Here is a 23,175-nt window from a genome sequence, read left to right as displayed (position 1 = left end):
TTATCCCTTCATCTATTGATGGACGCTTAGGTTGCTTCCACCTTTTGGTTGTTGTGAATAATGCTGCAGTGAACATTGGTGTACATAGTGTTTGAGTTCCTGTTTTTAGTTCTTTTGGGTGTTCACCTAAGAATGGTATTGCTGGTCATATGATAATTTTTGTTTAACTTTTTTGGAGAACTACCAAACTTTTTCATAGTGGCTGCACCATTTTACATCCCCACCAGCAGTGTGTGAAGGCTCCAATTTCTCTACATCCTTGCCAACATTTATTTTATTTTTTAAAGCCTTGCTATCTTGCCTAGTCTGGTCTTGAACTCCTGAGCTCAAGCAATCCTCCTGCTTCAGCCTCTCAAGTAGCTGGAACTTTTATTGATTGATTGAATATGGAGTCTCACTCTGTCACCCAGGCTGAGTGCACTGGCACTATCTCAGCTCATTGGAACTTCTGTCTCCCGGGTTCAAGCGATTCTCCCACCTCAGCCTCCCAAGTAGCTGAGATCACAGGCAGGTGCCACCACGCCTGGCTAATTTTTGTATTTTTGGTAGAGACAGAGTTTCACCATGTTGGCCAGGCTGCTCTCGAACTCCTGTCCTCAAGTGAGCTGCCTGTCTTGGTCTCCCAAAGTGCTGGAATTACAGGTGTGAGCCACCATGCCTGGCCTATGTATTCTTTTTTTTTTTTTTTGAGATGGAGTCTAGCTCTATCCCCCAGGCTGGAGTGCAGTGGCTTGATCTGGGCTCACTTCAACCACCACCTCCCTGGTTCAAGTGATTCTCATGTCTCAGCCTCCTGAGTAGCTGAAATTACAGGTGTGTACCACTTTGCCTGGCTGATTTTTGTATTTTTAGTGGAGACAGGTTTTTTCACCATGTTGGTCAGGCCGTCCTTGAACTCCTGACCTTAATTGATCTGCCCGCCTCGGCCTCCCAAAATGCTGGAATTTCAGGCGTGAGCCACTGCGCTTGGCGTGGAACTTTTAAATTATAGCTATTCTAGGTATGAAGTGGTAACTCCTTGTGGTTTTGATTTACATTTCCTAATGACTAGTGATGTTGAGGATCTTGTTATGTACTTATTGTATGTGGCTATCTGTATATCTTCTTTGGAGAAATGTCTGTTCAAGTCCTTTGCCTATTTGGGTTGTTTGTCTTTTTGTTGAGTTATAGGAATTCTTTCTTTATTTTCAATATTAAACCCTTATCAGATCTATGATTTGCAAATACTTTTTCCTATTCCGTAGGTTGTCTTTTCACTGTCTTGATTCTTCTCTTTTTTTTTTTTTTGAGATAGGTTTTTGCTCTGTTGCGTAGGCTGGAGTGCAGTGGTGCAATCTTGGCTCACTGCAGACTTAACCTCCTGTGCTCAAGTGATCATTCCACCTCAGCATCCCAAGTAGCTGGGACTACAGGTGCATGCCACCATGATTGGCTAATTTTTAAATTTTTTGTAGAGATGGGGTCTTGCCATGTTGCCTAGGCTGGTCTTGAACTCCTGGAGTCAAGCAGTCCTCCTACCTCCACAGCCTCCCAAAGCACTGGTATTACAGGTGTGAGCTACCATGCCTGGCCTCTTGATGATGTCTTTTTTTATTTTTTTGAGATGGAGTCTCACTCTGTTTCCGAGGCAGGAGTGCAGTGGCATGATCTCAGCTCAGTGCAACCTCCGCCTCCCAGGTTCAAGCGATTCTCCTGCCTCAGCCCCCTGAGTAGTTGGGATTACAGGCATCGACCACCACACCCGGCTAATTTTTGTGTTTTTAGTTGAGACAGGGTTTTGCCACGTTGATCAGGCTGGTCTCGAATACCTGACCTCAAGTGATCTGCCCGCGTCAGCCTCTCAAAGTACTGGGATAGGCATGAGCCCCAGTGATGTCTTTTGATGCACACAAGTTTTAATATTAATTAAGTCCAATTCATGTATTTTTCTTTTTGTTCATCCTTTTTGTATCATCTCTAAATCCATTGTGAAATCTGAGGTCATGAAGATTTACCCTTATGCTTTCTTCTAAGAATTTTATGGTTTTAGCTCTTTCCTTATTTATTTATTTATTTTTGAGACTGAGTCTCACTCTGTCACCCAGGATGGAATGCAGTGGCACGATCTCGGCTCACTGCAACTTCCGCCTCCCGGGTTCCAGTGATTCTCCTGCCTCAGCCTCCCGAGTATCTGGGATTACAGGCGCCTGCCACCACGCCTGGCTACTTTTTTTGTATTTTCAGTAGAGATAGGGTTTCACCATGTTGGCTAGGTTGGTCTCAGACTTCTGACCTCAGGTTATCTGCCCGCCTCGGCCTCCCAAAGTGTTGGGATTACAGGCGTGAGCCACTGTGCCCAGCCTTTATTTATTTATTTATTTATTTATGAGACGAGTCTGGCTCTGTTGCCCAGGGTGGAGTACAGTGGCGTGATCTCGGCTCACTGCAACTTCTGCCTGCCGAGTTCACGCCATTCTCCTGCCTCAGCCTCCTAAGTAGCTGGGACTACAGGCGCCCGCCAACACGCTGGCTGATTTTTATATATATATATATATATATTTTTTTTTTTTTTTTTTTTTTGAGACGGAGTCTCGCTCTGTCGCCCAGGCTGGAGTGCAGTGGCCGGATCTCAGCTCACTGCAAGCTCCGCCTCCCGGGTTCACGCCATTCTCCTGCCTCAGCCTCCAGAGTAGTGGGACTACAGGCGCCCGCCACCGCGCCCAGCTAGTTTTTTGTATTTTTTTAGTAGAGACGGGGTTTCACCGTGTTAGCCAGGATGGTCTCGATCTCCTGACCTCGTGATCCGCCCGTCTCGGCCTCCCAAAGTGCTGGGATTACAGGCTTGAGCCACCGCGCCCGGCCCTGATTTTTATATTTTTAGTCAAGATGGGGTTTCACTGTGTTAACCAGGATGGTCTCAATCTCCTGACCTCCTGATCCGCCCGCCTCTGCCTCCCAAAGTGCTGGGATTACAGGCATGAGCCAATGCGCCCGGGCTGTTTTTTTTTTTTTTTTTTTTTTGAGACGGAGTCTGGCTCTGCCGCCCAGGCTGGAGTGCAGTGGCCAGCTCTCAGCTCACTGCAAGCTCCGCCTCCCGGGTTTACGCCATTCTCCCGTCTCAGCCTCCCGAGTAGCTGGGACTACAGGCGCCCGCCTCGTCGCCCGGCTAGTTTTTTGTATTTTTTAGTAGAGACGGGGTTTCACCGTATTAGCCAGGATGGTCTCGATCTCCTGACCTCGTGTTCCGCCCGTCTCGGCCTCCCAAAGTGCTGGGATTACAGGCTTGAGCCACCGCGCCCGGCCTTTTTTTTTTTTTTTTAGTGCCACTGGGTCAGTGTCAGATTTTTGGCCCAGGGCCTTACCTCTTATATTTAGATCATTTTCTTTTCTTTTGTTTTTTTTGAGACAGAGTTTTGCTCTTGTCATCCAGGCTGGAGTGCAATGGCGCAATCGTGGCTCACTGCAACCTCCGCCTCCTGGGTTCTAGCGATTCTCCTGCCTTAGCCTCCCAAGTAGCTGGGATTATAGGCATGTACCACCATGCCTGGCTAATTTTTTTTTTTTTTTTGAGATGGAGTTTCACTCTTGTGGCCCAGGCTGGAGTGCAATGGCTCGATCTCAGCTCACTGCAACCTCCACCTCCCAGGTTCAACCAATTCTCCTGCCTCAGCCTCCCGAGTAGCTGGGATTACAGGCATGGGCCACCACACCTGGCTAATTTTGTATTTTTAGCAGAGACGAGGTGTCTCCATGTTGGTCAGGCTGGTCTCAAACTCCCAACCTCAGGTGATCCTCTTGCCTTGGCCTCCCAAAGTGCTGGGATTACAGGCGTGAGCCACTGTGCCCGGCCTAATTTGTAGTTTTAGTAGAGATGGGATTTCACCATGTTGGTCAGGCTGGTTTCAAACTTCTGACCTCAAGTGATCCACCCACCTTGGGCTCCCAAAATACTGGGATTACAAGTGTGAGCCACCTCACCCGGCCTCAGCCTGATTTTCTTATGTTGAGTCACCCTTGCCTTTCTGGGATAAATCCCATTTAGTTGTGGTGTATGATCCTTTTAATATACTGTTGGATTTAGTCTGCTACTATTCTGTTCAGGATTTTTGGATCTATATTCATCTATATTGCTCTGTAACTTTTTTTCCTTTGATATCTTTTTTTTTTTTTTGAGACAGAGTCTTTCTCTGTCACCTAGGCTGGAGTGCAGTGGCGCAATCTCAGCTCACTGCAACCTCCACCTCCTGGGTTCAAACAATTCTCTGCCTCAGTCTCCCAAGTAGCTGGGATTACAGGCGCCTGCCAGCACGCCTGGCTAATTTTTTTGTATTTTTAGTAGAGATGGGGTTTTACCATCTTGGCTAGGCTGGTCTTGAACTCCTGACCTTGTGATCCACCCGCCTCGCCCTCCCAAAGTGCTGGGATTACAGGTGTGAGCCACCGCACCCAGCCTGATGTCTTCTTAGTGACTTTTTGATTGCTGTTCCAGGGTCTTCCTCATCTTGGGTTTGCATCTGGGCACTGCACATTTACAATGTGCACAGACACTTTTCTGTGAAGAACTGAAGTCTCTAGGTCAGAGCTGGGAAGGAACTTAAGAGCCTTTGGTTTAACCTTTCCTCTTCTAATAAGGAACCTGATATGTGGGTTGAAATCTAAGACCCATAGTCCTGAATTAGGCTGGAGTGTCTGAGATCAGTCTTTCAGAGTCAAGGGTGTTGTGTTTGGAGCCTTGCTGCGAAGTGTTCCTGTCACCTCAGAACTCTTCAGGAGGCAGGAAGGGAAGTCAGACTTGTTGCCAAAAGGGTTCTCTGTGCAGGGTTCTCAAACTTGCTGTCAAGAGAGGGTGGTAGAGTACAGTAAAGGGGTCATCTCCTTCCTGTGGCCTTGTACATATCTGGAAGGTGTGAGAGTCAGGTGGCCCTGGTTTCTAAGGTTCTGTCCTCTGTCCACCACCAGGCCTGCCTGGGTCGCAAAAGAAAGTCTAGTCAGTTGGAGCTGTGCTAAGTCCATCTCACTGCAGCAGGGTCTCCTGCGTGTGTGCTCTGTGCCCAGCTTGGGACATACTAGGTGCCATGTGAGCCGGAGCCCCAGTGCCTCTGCTCAGCAAGGATTTTGACTGTTTCTTCTGTTTCTGAAGCTGTACTGTTGTGATGCAGCCTCTGCCCTTCTGTCAAGACTTGGGGTGCTAGGTGGACCAAGAAGCTGACCATGGAAACCATGTTCCCTAATGTGTCCCCCATCACTGAAATATTGTCCTGGGGTGATCCAGAGAGAGTCTGATGAGTGAGAGCCAACAAACTCTGCAGTTTGTAGCCATTGCTCTTAAAAGTGGTTTTTAAGCGATGGCTCTTAAAGTGATTTTTGGCCCAGCACAGTGGCTTATGCCTGTAATCCCAGCACTTTGGGAAGCCGAGCTGGGCGGATTACATGAGGTCAAGAGTTTGAGACCAGCCTGGCCAACATATAGTGAAACCCCGTCTCTACTGAAAAAATACAAAAATTAACTGGGCATGGTAGCGTACACCTTGTAGTCCCAGCTACTTGGGAAGCTGAGGCAGGAGAATTGCATGAACCTGGGAGGCAGAGGTTGCAGTGAGCCAAGATTGCGGCACTGCACTCCAGCCTGGGTGACAGAACAAGACTTCATCTCTAAAAAAAAAATAAATAAAATAAAATATAAAATAAAATATTTGGTTGAGTGCGGTAGCTCATGCTTGTTGTCCAAGCATTTTGGGAGGCTGAGGCAGGCTGATTGCTTGAGCTCAGGGGTTCAAGACTAGCCTAGGCAACAGGGCAAATCCCCGTCTCTAAACTACCCAGGTGTGGTGGCACTCACCTGTGGTCCCAGCTATTCAGGGGGCTGAGGTGGGAGGATGGCTTGAGCCTGGGAGGCAGAGGTTGCAGTGAGCAAGATCTCACCACTGCACTCCAGCTTGGGAGACAGAGTGAGACCCTGTCTCAAATAAAAAAAATTAGAAATTAAAATTTAAAAATTGTAAAAAGTAATTTGTGTTAGTTGTAGAAAATCTGGAAAACGAGAAAAAGGAATCCAAGAGGACTGGACTGTACTTGCAGCCCTCCGTGTGACTGCAGGGTTTCAGCAGACTTGCTCAGGTGGCAGGGCTGGGTAGACCCCCTTGCTTGGGTGGCAGCATGGACTCCCTGCCACCTGTAGTGGATGGTGGGAGCTTCTGGGTGGACTTGTGAGTGTGGTCAGCTGTGGGCCTTTGCTGCCTGCTTCTAGGTGCGGTTGCTTCTCTATCTTGTGTTCTGGTGGATCTCAACTCCACTTGGCCCAAGCAGCGCCTGTTTGCTGCCCTCTTCTCTCTTGAGCTAGATGGGGCAGAGTAGCTGTTCTTGAATCTTCAACTAGCATTGTGGTTTTGGCAGGCAAGGGTAGGAACTGAGAAGTTATAGGCCCACTCGTGGCCTCACTGCCGCGAAGAGCTTGTCTATTGTCTCTCTGTGCTTACTTCCTGTCTCACCTCTCTGGCATCATGTCTCTTCTCCACTTTGCTGCCATATAGAAGAAAGGAGTGGCCGGGCGCGGTGGCTCAAGCCTGTAATCCCAGCACTTTGGGAGGCCGAGACGGGCGGATCACGAGGTCAGGAGATCGAGACCATCCTGGCTAACACAGTGAAACCCCGTCTCTACTAAAAATACAAAAACTAGCCGGGCGAGGTGGCGGGCGCCTGTAGTCCCAGCTACTCGGGAGGCTGAGGCAGGAGAATGGCGTAAACCCGGGAGGCGGAGCTTGCAGTGAGCTGAGATCTGGCCACTGCACTCCAGTCCGGGCGACAGAGCAAGACTCCACCTCAAAAAAAAAAAAAAAAAAAAAAAAAAAAAAAAAAAAAAGAAGAAAGGAGTAAGTCAGATGGCTTTACCTTACTTTCACTTGTGTCATAGCGTAAATAATTCCCTCTCCAGCTCCTTAAATGTATCCTGCAGTTAGAAAAGGAGGCCCTGGGCCGAGCGCGGTGGCTCAAGCCTGTAATCCCAGCACTTTGGGAGGCCGAGACGGGCGGATCACGAGGTCAGGAGATCGAGACCATCCTGGCTAACACGGTGAAACCCCGTCTCTACTAAAAAATACAAAAAACTAGCCGGGCGTGGTGGCGGGCGCCTGTAGTCCCAACTACTCGGGAGGCTGAGGCAGGAGAATGGCGTAAACCCGGGAGGCAGAGCTTGCAGTGAGCTGAGATCCGGCCACTGCACTCCAGCCTGGGCGACAGAGCGAGACTCCGTCTCAAAAAAAAAAAAAAAAAAAGAAAAGGAGGCCCTGGTAGAGAAGTGTTGGGAGCTAAGTTGCTCTGTCTATTCCAGTTACCTGCTCCGGGAGTAAGAGCCCTTGTTGCCGTCCTCCCTCCCAGGCTGTAGCGGTGAGTGTTCCTAGCATAGCCTGGCCCATTACCAACTAGGAAGCAAATACTCACCTCCTTTCTCCTTGGTAATCTCAAGTAAACAGACGTTTGTTTTAGATGTCCTAAGATCTAGGCCTTCCAGAATGGCCTCCTTTCCTTACCAGATCCTGATGCTGGAAGATCCTCCGGTGTATGAATGAATGAACAAAGTGGGGTTATCCCTTCATCCACCTTCAGCCCCCGGCACTGCGCCCAGGTGCTCCTTTGTCTGATCCTGTTGAATGGCTGCACTGGGGGCTCTCCAGCTTCATGGTAGTAGCTGATAAAGTAGGTTCTGAGAGCACATGAGACATGCCAGTGGGCATGTGGTGAACTCAGTGGTGGAGGTGAGATTGGAGTCTGGGATTGTCAACTGTATTTGCTCCATGGAGCAAATACATGGCATCAATGCCAGGGCTAGAGAGCACAGCTGGAGAATGGCTGCTGCTAACTCTGGCTGAGCACTTTGGCTCTAGTATTTCCAAGTGGGTCTCAGAGAATTGACCTTTCCTTGGTGCCTGGTTGTGCTGGGCAGTGTCTTGGGCTTCTCTAGCCCCTCCCCCACCCAATAAATTTACTGTATTCTAGAGAGCACTTGCCTGTCTCCACATCATTCCACTGCTCCTGTCCTGCCCTTGTCATCTTCCATGGGAATAACTCTGGAAATATCCAGTTTTGGTTCTTCAATCCATTTTTCAAATATCAGCTGTTTGATTAGCTGTGCCCTTTCTTTTTTTAGAGACATAGGTGGTCTTGTTATGTTGCCTAGGCTGGTCTTGCACTCCTGGCATCCAGTGATCTTCCCGCCTTGGCCTCCCAAGTAGCTGGGATTGTAGGCTGAAGCCACCATCCCCAGCTTAGCCCCTTCTGTGGCTTGCCATTTACCTCTCATGAAGTTCAGATTCCTTAAGCTAGCATGCAGACTGTGCATGCACAGCCCATTTCCTGATCCAGCTAGGTCTGCCCAGACTGTAACCCTGTCACGCTGAACTTCTCTTAGTTCCCTGACCATGTGGCTGCTTTCTTGCCTCTATGCCTTTTCACATTCTGCTGTGTTTTTTTCTTTATTTGTTTGTTTTTTGAGATGGAGTCTCGCTTTGCTTCCAGGCTGGAGCGCAGTGGTGCGATCTTGGCTCACTGCAACTTCCGCCTCCCGGGTTCAAGTGATTCTCCTGCCTCAGCCTCCCGAGTAGCTGGGACTACAGGCGCCCACCACCACGCGCGGGTAAATTTTGTATTTTTAGTAGAGATGGGGGTTTCGCTATGTTGGCCAGGATGGTCTCGATCTCTTGACCTCGTGATCCGCCTGCCTTAGCCTCCCAAAGTGCTGGGATTACCGGCGTGAGCCAGTGTGCCTGGCCCACATTCTGCTGTTTCTGCGTGGACCATGATCCTCTTTCTCCTCTCATCTCCTTTACCAGGCCTTGGCTCAGCCTTCACTTCCTGAGGGAATTCCTGACTTTGAGTCAGCACACCTTGACTCTCGGCTTGCCCCGACTTGACGTTAGAACTGTTGGAGGGCAAGGATTGAGCCCAGGCCCCCATCCATGTGTCCCCAGCACCATACTGGGTACAGGGGATTTTTGTTGATGACATGAATGACTGGAAGAACCTCTATGAAAAGAAATTTATCACACCTGTTTTTACTGAATTATTCAACGTTAGCAAGGACCCAAGAGCTCCTAATAACTCAGCCATATTCAGAGCCTCCAGAGATCAATAGAGGAAGGGTAGTGTCAGTGGCCTCCTATGGGGATTCTTCCTGTTCTATAGATGCAAAGATATTGTAGTATGTGTACCGGAGAATGAGTTTGAGGTTTTTATTACGCCCTTTCCTTATTTTTTTGTCTCATTCTTGGCAGCTCAAAGGGTACAAAGTGGTATCTCGCTGTTTTTTGTTTTTGTTTTTTCCTTTGAGAGAACGTCTGGCTCTGTCACCCATGCTGGAGTGCAGTGGTGCCATCTTGGCTCACTGCCACCTCCACCCACCCCAGGCTCAAGCCATCCTCCCACCTCAGCCTCCTAAGTAGCTGGGACTACAGGTGTGCACCACCATGTCTGGCTAATTTTTTTATTTTTGGTGGAGACAGGGTTTCACCATTTTGCCCAGGCTGGTCTCGAACTCCTGGTCTCAAACCATCAGCCCTCCTTGGCCTCCCAAAGTGCTGGGATTACAGTCATGAGCCGCTGCCCCCAGACTATTTTTATTTTATTTTTCTTTTGACACAGTGTCTTACTTTGTCACCCGAGCTGGAGTGCAATGGCATGAGGCATTGCAGCCTTGACTTCCTGGGCCTCAAGCTGTGCTCCCACCTCAGCCTCTTAAGTAGCTGGGACTACAGACAAGTACCACCATGCCCAGCTGATTTTTATATTTTTTTGTAGAGATGGGGTTTTGCCATGTTGCCCAGGCTGGTCTTGAACTCCTGAGCTCAAGCAATCCACCTGCCTCTGTCTCCCAAAGTGCTAGGATTACAGGTATGAGCCACTGTGCCCAGCCTTATTGTAGTTTTTATTTGTATTTCTGTAATGATAGTGATGGTGAGCATCTTTTCAGGTGCTTGTTGGCCACGTGTACACCTTCTTTAGGGAAACATCTACTCAAGGACTTTGCCCCTCTCATTTTTTTTTTTTTTTGAGACAGAGCCTCGTTCTGTCACCCAGGTTGGAGTGCAGTGGCGCGATCTGGGCTCACTGCAAACTCCGCCTCCCTGGTTCGCACCATTCTCCTGCCTCAGCCTCCCGAGTAGCTGGGACTACAGGTGCCCGCCACCGTGCCCGGCTCATTTTTTTGTATTTTTAGTAGAGATGGGGTTTCGCCATGTTAGCCAGGATGGTCTCGATCTTCTGACCTTGTGATCCTCCCGCCTCGGCCTCCCAAAGTGCTGGGATTACAGGCGTGAGCCACTGCGCCCGGCTGACCCCTCTCATTTTTTTTTTTTTTTTGAGGCGGAGTCTCGCTCTGTTGCCCGGACTGGAGTGCAGTGGCTGGATCTCAGCTCACTGCAAGCTCCGCCTCCCGGGTTTACACCATTCTCCTGCCTCAGCCTCCGGAGTAGCTGGGACTACAGGCGTCCGCCACCTCGCCTGACTAGTTTTTGTATTTTTAGTAGAGACGGGGTTTCACTGTGTTAGCCAGGATGGTCTCGATCTCCTGACCTCGTGATCCGCCCGTCTCGGCCTCCCAAAGTGCTGGGATTACAGGCTTGAGCCACCGCGCCCGGCCGACCCCTCTCATTTTTTAGAGACTGGGTTTTGCTGTGTTGCCCAGGCTAGTCCCAAACTCCTGGGCTCAAGCAATCCTCCTGCCTCAGCCTCCCACATTGCTGAAACTACAGGTGTACACCACCGTTCCTAGCTAAAAGTTTTAAAGTTTGATGAAGTTTATTTATATTTTCTCTTGTTGCCTGTGCTTTTGCCCAAGAAATTATTGCGAAATCCAATGTCATGAAGCTTTCTTTCTATGTCTTTTCTTGAGAGTTGAAGTTTTAGCTCTTATGATTAGGTCTTTGATCCATTTTGAGTTGATTTTTGTATATGGTATAATGTAAGCAAAAAACTTTCTTTTTCTTTTTTTGTTTTAGACAGAGTTTCATTCTTGGTGCCCGGGCTGGAGTGCAGTGGAACGATCTCAGCTTACTGCAACCTCCGCCTCCTGGGTTCAAGTGATTCTCCTGCCTCAGCCTCCCAAGTAGCTATGATTTCAGGCATGCGCCACCATACCCGGCTAATTTTGTATTTTTAGTGGAGATGGGGTTTCTCCATGTAGGTCAGGCTTGTCTTGAACTCTGACCTCAGGTGATCCGCCCACTTTGGCCTCCCAAAGTGCTGGGATTACAGGCATGAGCCACTGCATCTGGCCAAACTTTATTCTTTTGTTTGTGATTATCCAGATGTCCCAGCATTATTTGTTGAAAAAACTGTCATTTTCCCATCTAATGGTCTTGGCATCCTTGTTGAAATCAGCTGACTGTACCTGTGAGGGTTTCTTTCTGGGATCTCTTCTATTCCTTGGACTGTATGTCTATATGTGAGTCTTACACCGATTTGATTATTGTAGCTTTGTAGTAAGTTTTGAAATCAGAAAGTGTAAGCCCTTCAACTTTGTTCTTTTTGAAGATTGTTTTGACTGTTTCTGTCCCTCGAGATTCCATATGGATTTTTCTATTTTTGTGAAAAACATCATTGGGATTTTGATAGGGATGGCCTTGAATCTGTGTATCACTTTGGGTAATATTGACATCTTAACAATAGTGAGTCTTCTAATCAGTGAAGAGAGGATGTCTTTCCATTTGTTTGTGTCTGTAATTTCCTTCATCAACATTTTATAGTTTTTAGTGTCTTTTGCCTCCTTGGTTAAGTTTATTTACTTTTAATTATTTTATTCTTTTTTTGGGGGGGGATGGAGTTTCGCTCTTGTCCCCCAGGCTAGAGTGCAGTGCTGCGATCTTGGCTCACTGCAACTTCACCTCCCGGGTTCCAGCAATTCTGCCTCAGCCCCCGAGTAGCTGGGATTATAGGCATGCACCACACCTGGCTAATTTTTGTATTTTTAGTAAAGATGGGGGTTTCACCATGTTGGTCAGGCTGATCTTGAACTCCTGACCTCGTGATCCAGCCGCCTTGGCCTCCCAAAGTGCTAGGATTATAGGTGTGAGCCACCGTACCCAGCTTAAGTATTTTATTCTTTTGATGCTATTGGAAATGGAATTGTTTTCTCAATTTTTTTTTTTTGATTGTTCATCGTTAGTGTGTAGCAACACAACTGAAAAGTGAGAAATAGAGTAACTTCTTAGTTCTTTTTTTTTTTCTTTTTCTTTTTTTTTGAGACAGGGTCTTGCTCTGTCACCCAGACTGGAGTACAGTGGCTCCATCTCTGCTCATTGCCACTTCTGCCCCCAGGTTCATGTGATTTTCCTGCCTTGGCCTCCTGAGTAGCTGGGATTACAGGCTCCCGTCACCACGCCTGGCTAATTTTTGTATTTTTAATAGAGACGGGGTTTTGCCATGTTGGGCAGGCTGATCTTGAACTCCTGACCTCAGGTAATCTGCCTGTCTTAGCCTCCCAAAGTGCTGGGATTACAGGCATGAGCCACCACACCTAGCCCTGCACCTGGCCAATTCTAATTTTTTTTTTGTTTGTTTGAGATGAAGTCTCACTCTGTCACCCAGGCTGGAATGCAGTGGCGCCATCTCGGCTCACTGCAAGCTCCGACTCCCAGGTTCATGCCATTCTCCTGCCTCAGCCTCCCAAGTAGCTGGGACTATGGGAGCCTGCCACCACGCCTGGCAAATTTTTTGTATTTTTAGTAGAGACAGGGTTTCACCATGTTAGCCAGGATGGTCTCGTTCTCCTGACCTCGTGATCTGCCCACCTCGGCCTCCCAAAGTGCTGGGATTACAGGCGTGAGCCACTGTGCCTGGCAAGTTTTTTGTTTTGTGCAATCTTTAGGGTTTCCCTTTCTTTTCTTTCCTGTTTTTTTTTTTGGAGACAGGGTCTTACTCTGTCACCCAGGCTGGAGTGCAGTGGCACAGTCTTGCTTACTGCAGTCTTGATCTCCTGGGCTCAGGTGATCTTCCCACCTCAGTCTTCTAAGCAATTGGGATTACAGGTGCACTTCACCATGCACACCGAATTTTTTGTATAGACAGGATATCGCCATGTTGACCAGGCTGGTCTCGAACTCCTGGGCTCAAGCGATCCTCCTGCTTTGACCTCCTAAAGTTCTAGGACTACAGGCATGAGCTACCGCACCCTGCAAGGTTTTCTACATATGGGAACATGTCATCTGTGAACAGAGATAGTTTTACTTTCCAATTTGGATGTCTTTCATTCCTTTTTCTTGTCGAATTGCTTCACTAGAACTCCCAATACTGTCTTGAATAGAAGTGGTGAAAGCAAGCATCTTAGATGAAAGGCTTTCAGTCTTCCACCATTGAGTATGATGTTAGCTGTGGGTTTTTTAAAATTTATTTTTTGAGGCGGAGTCTCGCTTTCTCACCCAGGCTGGAGTGCAGTGACCTGATCTTGGCTCACTGCAACCTCTGCCTCCTGGGTTCAAGCGATTCTTCTGCCTCAGCCTCCCTGGTAGCTGGGAGATTACAGGCGTGTGCCACCACACCCTGCTAATTTTTGTATTTTTAATAGAGACGGGGTTTTGCCATGTTGGGCAGGCTGATCTTGAACTCCTGACCTCAGGTAATCTGCCTGTCTTAGCCTCCCAAAGTGCTGGGATTACAGGCATGAGCCACCACACCTAGCCCTGCACCTGGCCAATTCTAATTTTTTTTTTGTTTGTTTGAGATGAAGTCTCACTCTGTCACCCAGGCTGGAATGCAGTGGCGCCATCTCGGCTCACTGCAAGCTCGACTCCCAGGTTCATGCCATTCTCCTGCCTCAGCCTCCCAAGTAGCTGGGACTATGGGAGCCTGCCACCACGCCTGGCAAATTTTTTGTATTTTTAGTAGAGACAGGGTTTCACCATGTTAGCCAGGATGGTCTCGTTCTCCTGACCTCGTGATCTGCCCACCTCGGCCTCCCAAAGTGCTGGGATTACAGGCGTGAGCCACTGTGCTGGCAAGTTTTTTGTTTTGTGCAATCTTTAGGGTTTCCCTTTCTTTTCTTTCCTGTTTTTTTTTTTGGAGACAGGGTCTTACTCTGTCACCAGGCTGGAGTGCAGTGGCACAGTCTTGCTTACTGCAGTCTTGATCTCCTGGGCTCAGGTGATCTTCCCACCTCAGTCTTCTAAGCAATTGGGATTACAGGTGCACTTCACCATGCACACCGAATTTTTTGTATAGACAGGATATCGCCATGTTGACCAGGCTGGTCTCGAACTCCTGGGCTCAAGCGATCCTCCTGCTTTGACTCCTAAAGTTCTAGGACTACAGGCATGAGCTACCGCACCCTGCAAGGTTTTCTACATATGGGAACATGTCATCTGTGAACAGAGATAGTTTTACTTTCCAATTTGGATGTCTTTCATTCCTTTTTCTTGTCGAATTGCTTCACTAGAACTCCCAATACTGTCTTGAATAGAAGTGGTGAAAGCAAGCATCTTAGATGAAAGGCTTTCAGTCTTCCACCATGAGTATGATGTTAGCTGTGGGTTTTTTAAAATTTATTTTTTGAGGCGGAGTCTCGCTTTCTCACCCAGGCTGGAGTGCAGTGACCTGATCTTGGCTCACTGCAACCTCTGCCTCCTGGGTTCAAGCGATTCTTCTGCCTCAGCCTCCCTGGTAGCTGGGAGATTACAGGCGTGTGCCACCACACCCTGCTAATTTTTGTATTTTTAGTAGAGATGGTGTTTCACCATGTTGGCCAGGCTGGTCTCAAACTCCTGACCTCAAGTGATCCACCTGCCTCGGCTTCCCACAGTCCTGGGATTACAGGTGTGAGCCACAGTGCCTGGCCAGGTTTTTCATATATGACCTTTGTTGTGTTAAGGTAGTTTCTTTTTATTCCCACTTTTTTGAGTGTTATTGACATGTAATTTAACATGCTATACAAGTCACCATTTAAAGTGTACAATTCAGTGTTTTTTAATATATTCACAGGGTCTGCTTTGTTTCTCTCAGATTGGTTGGATGATAGTCTTCAAGTTTATGAAGAGTTTCTGGAAGATAGAAGAGTGCATTTTTTGGTAGCTTTAAAACACCATGCTTTTGGAAAAGACTTAATGTTACCCAGTATTCGAAGAGTGGGGGCTTATTCTCCTTGAATTCTGACTCAGCTGTGACCTCATTGGAGTATGCAACCTGGGCTCCTGTGGGACTGCTCCCTGTGTCATTGACACGTGGAGGTGGAATGGCGCCCAAATGTGGGTGTCAGCTTCCTCTGGCTGCTATCCCCTTAGACAGTCCACTCAGATTCTCAACTTGAGGCAGGGGTTTGTACAGAGGCTTCCAGACCATCCACTAATAAACACCGTCTTACCTGTGGAGCAGAGTCTGTAGGAAGTTGTTTAGGGCTAGCTGCTGGAGAAAAGAGAGACTTCTCCTATGGGGAGGCCTAAGCAATTTGTGTTTTGAGCACAGGTGCTTTAGTGATTCCTCATTCCCATAGAATGTTGTGGAACCAGTTGCAGCCACCAAGCATAACTCTTCTTGAGTGACCTTTGACCTCCCCCTTTGCACATGTGCTCCAAACATAAACTCTTACCTAGTGTCAGGAAGCCTGTGTGCCAGGGATGGGATGACATGTGGTGTTGGGCGTAGCCCCAGGCCCCTCTGAACAGGGCATGGTGAGTGGCTGTTGTCTAAGTCAAGGAAAGCCCTGGCTGTGTTGCCCTTGTGCCTGTTGGACTGCTGACTGCAGGGCAGCTGGGGTCGTTTCCTGCTTGTTCAGCTGAGGTACTGAAGGAATGGAGACTGACTTTTAGGAGCCTCTGCCATGTAAAGTCAGGAAGCTGATTATTTGGGCTGCAGTTTTTCTGGAAAAATGTTCAAGTTTTAATCTAATGGGAATTCTGCCAGCAGGCTAAGACACCTTCTACTCCTGATGGTCCTTGAAGCTAGCCCCTCTGGCAGGAGGTGGCAGGCAGTTTGTGTGTTTCTGGGAATGACTGAACAGTCCTGTCCAACTACAGGCTATATTGGTTCATGTCTTTGACCTTTAAGGATCCAACTCTGTTTCAAATGCTGCTTAAAACAAAGCAGAAGACAAATTCCCTTTGAACCATGAAACTCCCTCTTTGAAGTGCTGTTCCTTTTGCTTTGCTCCTTTCCCTTCTCTACCTTTTTCCCTAAGCCATGTGGGCCAAGTTATCAGGGCCATATATTGGGTTGTATCCTTTCCTGGTTCCTTCCCAGCATGATTGGGATAGCTGGTTTCAGAGGAAGGTGAGTAGGTCAGAGCCTTCCCTCCCTGCCTGATCCTTTATTTGGGTAGTAGAGGCTGCTCCCCCAAATATAGTGGTGCAGCAACCCAGAGAAAGGCAAAAGGGCATTTACTGCCAATAAAGGACTGGCAGGGGCAGTATATTAAGCCTTTTTAATGTTACTATAAAGAAATACCTGAGACGGCCAGGCGCGGTGGCTCAAGCCTGTAATCCCAGCACTTTGGGAGGCCGAGACGGGCGGATCATGAGGTCAGGAGATCGAGACCATTCTGGCGAACACGGTGAAACCCCGTCTCTACTAAAAAATACAAAAAAACTAGGCGGGCGAGGTGGCGGGTGCCTGTAATCCCAGCCACTTGAGAGGCTGAGGCAGGAGAATGGCGTGAACCCGGGAGGCGGAGTTTGCAGTGAGCTGAGATCCGGCCACTGCACTCCAGCCTGGGCGACAGTGCGAGACTCCGTCTCAAAAAAAAAGGCCGGGCGCGGTGGCTCAAGCCTGTAATCCCAGCACTTTGGGAGGCCGAGATGGGTGGATCACAAGGTCAGGAGATCGAGACCATCCTGGCTAATACGGTGAAACCCCGTCTCTACTAAAAATACAAAAAACTAGCTGGGCGAGGTGGCGGGCACCTGTAGTCCCAGCTGCTCGGGAGGCTGAGGCAGGAGAATGGCGTGAAACCGCGAGGCGGAGCTTGCAGTGAGCTGAGATCCGGCCACTGCACTCCATCTTGGGTGACAGAGTGAGACTCCGTCTCAGAAAAAAAAAAAAAAAAAAAAAAGAAATACCTGAGACATGGTAATTTATAAAGAAAAGAGGTTTCATTGGCTCACAATTCTACAGGCTTTACAGGAAACATGGTGCCGGCAAAGGCCTCAGGAAGCTTACAATCACAGTGGATGGTGACTAGGAGCCAGCATGTCACATGGCAGAAACGGGAACAAGTTGCGGAGAGGTGCCATACTCTTTTAAACAACCAGAACTCGCAGGAACGTAGAGCGAGAACTTGTTCATTACTGTGAGGACTACCCCAAGACATTCATGAGGGATCTATCCCCATGATCTTAACACCTACCACCAGGCCCCACCTCCAGCACTGGGGATTACATGTCTACATGAACTTTGGAGAGGACAAACATCGAAACCATATCATTCTACCCTGGCCCCCCAAATTTCATGTTTTTCCTACATTGCAAAATACAATCATGCCTTCCCAGTAGTCCCCCAGAGTCTTAACTCGTTCCAGCGTTAACTTAAAAGTCCCAAGTCCAAAGGTAAGATGGTGTTTGTTAGTAGATGGTCTGGGAGCCTCTGTACAAACCTCTGCCTCAGCTTGAGAATCTGAGTGGACTGTCTAGGGGAGAGCAGCCAGAGGAAGCTGACACCCACATTTGGGCACCATTCCACCTCCACGTGCCAGTGACACAGGGAGCAGCCCCACAGGAGCCCAGGTTGCATACTCCAATGAGGTCACAGCTGAGTCAGGGTTCAAGGAGAATAAGCCCTCACTATTCAAAGAGTGGGAGGAGTGAGGGGATCTCTTCGGGCCTCACACATTACTACTCCCAGCTTTGTGTGGTTTGGGAGGCCAACGTGAATGTATGCCGGGAAGGTAATTTATTTTGAGACCCAGAGAACAAGCTCTGTGTGAGCAGTCTTGATTGATGATCCTATGTAGATCCAGCATGGCTTTACTTGGGTCTTTGGTGCAGACTGGGTTGTCCCTGTGGAACGACCGTGCATTGCTCTGTCAAGCACTACCTTGGATTGAGATAGTTCAGGCACATCTTAGGAACAGACTCTGTGCCTTAGCTACATCCAGAACACCAAAGAACTGGAAACCATGAATTCATGACACTGTCCTCTGAAACTGAAGCCAGTGGTTCACAGTGACACGTACACACAACCTTCTGTTTCTCTAGCTGGGTGAGGCAGTAAGATGCTTTCCATTAGCAAATCAAAATGTCAAGTTTCTCCAAGAACCATTAGTATGTTATAAGAGCCTCTACATTCATTGCTTTTCCCATTTTTCTGTCTTTTACTAAGAAATATTTGAGAAGGGAGAAACATGAGCATTTGCTAACCAAAAATTTTGTGTTTTTTTTTTTGTTTTTTAAGTTACATGGGAATAGGACTCTCGGCTCAAGGCGTCAACATGAACAGACTTCCTGGTGAGTCACTCTTGAAGAGAACATTTGTTCTGCTTTCCTGATCCAATTGGTGTTGAGAGTCATGGTGGTAGCAGAGAGGCTGGGGAGGACTTTGTTTGCTAGCTGCCTGCCTCAAGCCATGCCACTGGTTGGAGGATCCTGAAAGGTAGCCTTTGGGCCGGGGTAGTGTGCATTTCCATTCCAAAAATTAATTGACAAGTGATTGTCATTAATGGAATTTGAACTGTTTGCCATCAAAGTCAACTGACCTGAGTTTGCTCCAGGTGGGGATACGCCTCAGTAGCCCTTGCTCCCATTGGCCTAGCTGAGCAGACTCAGGCATGTACTGGGAGGAAGAGTGCTGCCAACCTTGGCTCCTTTGTTACTTCATCATGTTAAAGATCAAAGTTTTTGTCTGGGCGCAGCAGCTCATACCTGTAATCCCACTTTGGGAGGCTGAGGCAGGCGGATCATCTAAGGTCAGGAGTTTGAGACCAGCCTGGCCAACATGGTGAAACCCTGCCTCTGCTAAAAATAAATAATTAGCTGGGGGTCGTGGCACACACTTGTAATCCCAGCTACTTGGGAGGTGGAGGCAGGAGAATTGCTTGAACCCGGGAGGTGGAGGTTGCAGTGAGCTGAGATTGTGCCACTGCACTCCAGCCTGAGCGACAAGAGTGAGACTCTATCTCAAAAAAAAAAAAAAAAAAAAATCAAAGTTTTTAAGTGACCTTCCACGTAGAATGTGATTAAAGCAGTTTCTTACTTTTATTTTTTATTTTTTTTTATTTTTTTTTTTATTTTTTGAGGCGGAGTCTCGCTCTGTCGCCCGGACTGGAGTGCAGTGGCCGGATCTCAGCTCACTGCAAGCTCCGCCTCCCGGGTTCACGCCATTCTCCTGCCTCAGCCTCCCGAGTAGCTGGGACTACAGGCGCCCGCCACCTCGCCCGGCTAGTTTTTGTATTTTTAGTAGAGACGGGGTTTCACTGTGTTAGCCAGGATGGTCTCGATCTCCTGACCTCGTGATCCGCCCGTCTCGGCCTCCCAAAGTGCTGGGATTACAGGCTTGAGCCACCGCGCCCGGCCTATTTTTTATTTTTTAATATATATATATATTTTGAGACAGGGTCTCACTCTATAACCCAGGCTGGAGAGCAGTGGCTCAATCACAGTTTACTGCAGCCTCAACCTCCCAGACTGAGGTGATCCTCCCACCTCAGCCTTCCTAGTAGCTGGGATCACAGGAGCTCATCACCACGCCCAGCTAATTTTTTGTAATTTTTGTAGAGACAGAGTTCTACCATTGTCTGGGCTGGTCTTGAACTCCTGGGCCCAAGCCATCAGCCTGCCTCGGCCTCCCAAAGTTCTGGGATAACAGGAGTGAGCCACTGCACCCAGCCTTATTTTTATCATCTATTATTTTTCTTTTGAGACAGGGTCTCACTTTTCACCCAGGCGGGAGTGTAGTGGTGCAGTGTTGGCACCACCTTCTTAACCTTCTGGTTGGCTCAACCTTCTGGGCTCAAGCGCTCCTCCCACCTCAGCCCCTCAAGTGGCTGAGATTATAGGCATATGCTACCACACCTGGCTAATTTATAGGCCTGTGCTATCACACCTGGCTAATTTCAGCTATTTTCTGCCCAGCAGCTCATACCTAGACCTGGACTGGCTGCAACTGGGGAGACAAAGCTTCTGCCATGAACTGATGGGTTCCAGAAAATGGTCTTAAGTCCATTGGTCCCTTGAGTGGCAGAAGTGACATGATCCAGGCTTCCCTGACACCGTCATGGGGTCAGGAAAAGTCCTTGTGTTTTTTTTCCTGGCCTCCTACTATTTGTGCCTATGACACAGAGAAGGCAGCTGGCTTTTCCCAAACAGGGAGTAACACTCAGACCTTACCTCTTTTCTGATCAATGTTTAATGTGAATCACTGATTTTTTTCTAGTAGACTGATTTCAAATACTTTCAGTCTAGGATGCTTAGTATTCAACTAATTGTCAGGAATCTTACTTTTTTTCCCCCTTTGATTGGTCTGAGTGAAAACTGGTTTTTCATTATTAATCAGAATGTGTGTGGCTGTGTTGTTATGCGTGTCTGGCCTTGGCTAAGTAGATGTAGTTGTAGTATCTGTAGCTCTGCCTCTTAATGAACAGGAAAAATAATTTCCTGTCAAGTGCAAACTGATTCTTAATTTTGTTTGTTTGCTCTAGGTGTGCTCTTTCAACTTTTGCACTGAGTTGGTAGTGGAGAAAAGAGACTTTTATGAGCTTTTTTTGTTTTGTTTTTGGAGACAAGGTCTCATTCTGCTGCCCAGGCTGGAGTGCAGTGGCATGATCATGGCTCACTGCAGTCTTGACCTCCCATGCTCAAGTGATTCTCCCACCTCATTCTCCTACCTCATTCTCCCCTTTAGGTGGGGCTACAGGTACAAGCCACCATACCCAGCTAATTTTTCTTTTTTTATAGAGACGGGGTCTCATTGTGTTGCCCCAGCTGGTCTCAAACTCCTGCGTTCAAGTAGTCCTTCTGCCTCAGTCTCCCAAAATATTAGGAGTACAGGCATGAGCCAGCCTGCCTGGTAGGGGACTTTTTTTTTTTTTTTTTTTTTTTTTGAGAAGGAGTCTCGCTCTGTTGCCCGGCTGGAGTGCAGTGGCCGGATCTCAGCTCACTGCAAGCTCCGCCTCCCGGGTTTACACCATTCTCCTGCCTCAGCCTCCCGAGTAGCTGGGACTACAGGCGCCTACCACCTCGCCCGCTAGTTTTTTGTATTTTTAGTAGAGACGGGGTTTTACCGTGTTAGCCAGGATGGTCCGATCTCCTGACCTCGTGATCCACCCGTCTCGGCCTCCCAAAGTGCCAGGATTACAGGCTTGAGCCACCGTGCCTGGCCTTTTTTTTTTTTTTTTTTTTTCTTTTTTTTGAGGCAGGGTTTTGCCTCGTTTCCCAGGCTGGAGTGTAGTGACGCAAACACTGCTCACTGCAGTCTCAACCTGCTGGGCTCAAGCGATCCTCCCACCTCAGCCTCCTGAGTAGCTGGAACTCTAGGTACATGCCACCACGCCCAGCTAGTTTTTTTTGTATTTTTAATAAAGACAGGGTTTCGCCAGGTTGCCCAGGCTCGTCTGGAATTCCTGAGCTCGAGCAGTTCACCCATCCTGGCCTCCCAGAGTGCTGAGATTACAGGCATGAGCCACTGCTCCTGGCCGGAGACTCTTTAGGTGCCAATTTGGAATCATCTGTAGGATATATTGGGAAATTAAAAATATAAAGCATGGAAATACATAATATGCTACCAACTGTGCAGAAAAAAGAGAAAACAAACATATCTGGATTTACTTGTACATGTATAGATCATCTTTGGAAAGCTACAGAAAAACTTGTAATATTGGCTGTTCCTTGGGAAGAGATGGGTGGCAGGAGCCAGGACTGAGAAAGAAAAATTTTGACTTTTGATCCTTTGGAATTTTCTTTCTTTTTTTTTTGAGATGGAGTCTCGCTCTGCCGCCCAGGCTATCTCAGCTCACTGCAAGCTCCGCCTCCCGGTTTACACCATTCTCCTGCCTCAGCCTCCCGAGTAGCTGGGACTACAGCGCCTACCACCTCGCCCGCTAGTTTTTTGTATTTTTAGTAGAGACGGGGTTTTACCGTGTTAGCCAGGATGGTCTCGATCTCCTGACCTCGTGATCCACCCGTCTCGGCCTCCCAAAGTGCCAGGATTACAGGCTTGAGCCACCGTGCCTGGCCTTTTTTTTTTTTTTTTTTTTTTTCTTTTTTTTGAGGCAGGGTTTTGCCTCGTTTCCCAGGCTGGAGTGTAGTGACGCAAACACTGCTCACTGCAGTCTCAACCTGCTGGGCTCAAGCGATCCTCCCACCTCAGCCTCCTGAGTAGCTGGAACTCTAGGTACATGCCACCACGCCCAGCTAGTTTTTTTTGTATTTTTAATAAAGACAGGGTTTCGCCAGGTTGCCCAGGCTCGTCTGGAATTCCTGAGCTCGAGCAGTTCACCCATCCTGGCCTCCCAGAGTGCTGAGATTACAGGCATGAGCCACTGCTCCTGGCCGGAGACTCTTTAGGTGCCAATTTGGAATCATCTGTAGATATATTGGGAAATTAAAAATATAAAGCATGGAAATACATAATATGCTACCAACTGTGCAGAAAAAAGAGAAAACAAACATATCTGGATTTACTTGTACATGTATAGATCATCTTTGGAAAGCTACAGAAAAACTTGTAATATTGGCTGTTCCTTGGGAAGAGATGGGTGGCAGGAGCCAGGACTGAGAAAGAAAAATTTTGACTTTTGATCCTTTGGAATTTTCTTTCTTTTTTTTTTGAGATGGAGTCTCGCTCTGCCGCCCAGGCTATCTCAGCTCACTGCAAGCTCCGCCTCCCGGGTTTACGCCATTCTCCTGCCTCAGCCTCCCGAGTAGCTGGACTACAGGCGCCCGTCACCTCGCCCGGCTAGTTTTTTGTATTTTTTTTTTTTTTTTTTTTTGAGGCGGAGTCTCGCTCTGTCGCCCGGACTGGAGTGCAGTGGCCGGATCCCAGCTCACTGCAAGCTCCGTCTCCCAGGTTTACGCCATTCTCCTGCCTCAGCCTCCCGAGTAGCTGGGACTACAGGCGCCCGCCACCTCGCCCGGCTAGTTTTTTGTATTTTTAGTAGAGACGGGGTTTCACCGTGTTAGCCAGGATGGTCTCGATCTCCTGACCTCGTGATCCGCCCGTCTCGGCCTCCCAAAGTGCTGGGATTACAGGCTTGAGCCACCGCGCCCGGCCAGTTTTTTGTATTTTTAAGTAGAG

General features: G+C 48.1%; 1 protein-coding gene across 4 annotated transcripts in view; it reads left to right on the top strand.

Moving 5' to 3' along the window:
- Window positions 1-23,175, top strand: part of RANBP10 (RAN binding protein 10) — an 85,664-nt gene that overhangs the window by 15,338 nt on the left and 47,151 nt on the right. For 2 of the 4 annotated variants that reach the window (XM_033219723.1, XM_033219724.1), the window contains one exon: window positions 18,340-18,392. The exons of 1 other annotated variant lie outside the window; for it this stretch is intronic. In XM_033219723.1, coding sequence (XP_033075614.1) covers window positions 18,340-18,392 — 53 coding nt within the window. Of the gene's footprint in view, window positions 1-17,064; window positions 17,496-18,339; window positions 18,393-23,175 lie in introns of all 4 variants that reach the window. One more of the 4 variants, XM_033219725.1, reaches the window with a different exon arrangement.

Source organism: Trachypithecus francoisi, unplaced genomic scaffold, assembly GCF_009764315.1.
Source record: "Trachypithecus francoisi isolate TF-2019V2 unplaced genomic scaffold, Tfra_2.0 Lachesis_group10, whole genome shotgun sequence".
In the NCBI taxonomy this organism is placed as follows: domain Eukaryota; kingdom Metazoa; phylum Chordata; class Mammalia; order Primates; family Cercopithecidae; genus Trachypithecus; species Trachypithecus francoisi.
This window is presented reverse-complemented; position numbering and strand designations above follow the sequence as displayed.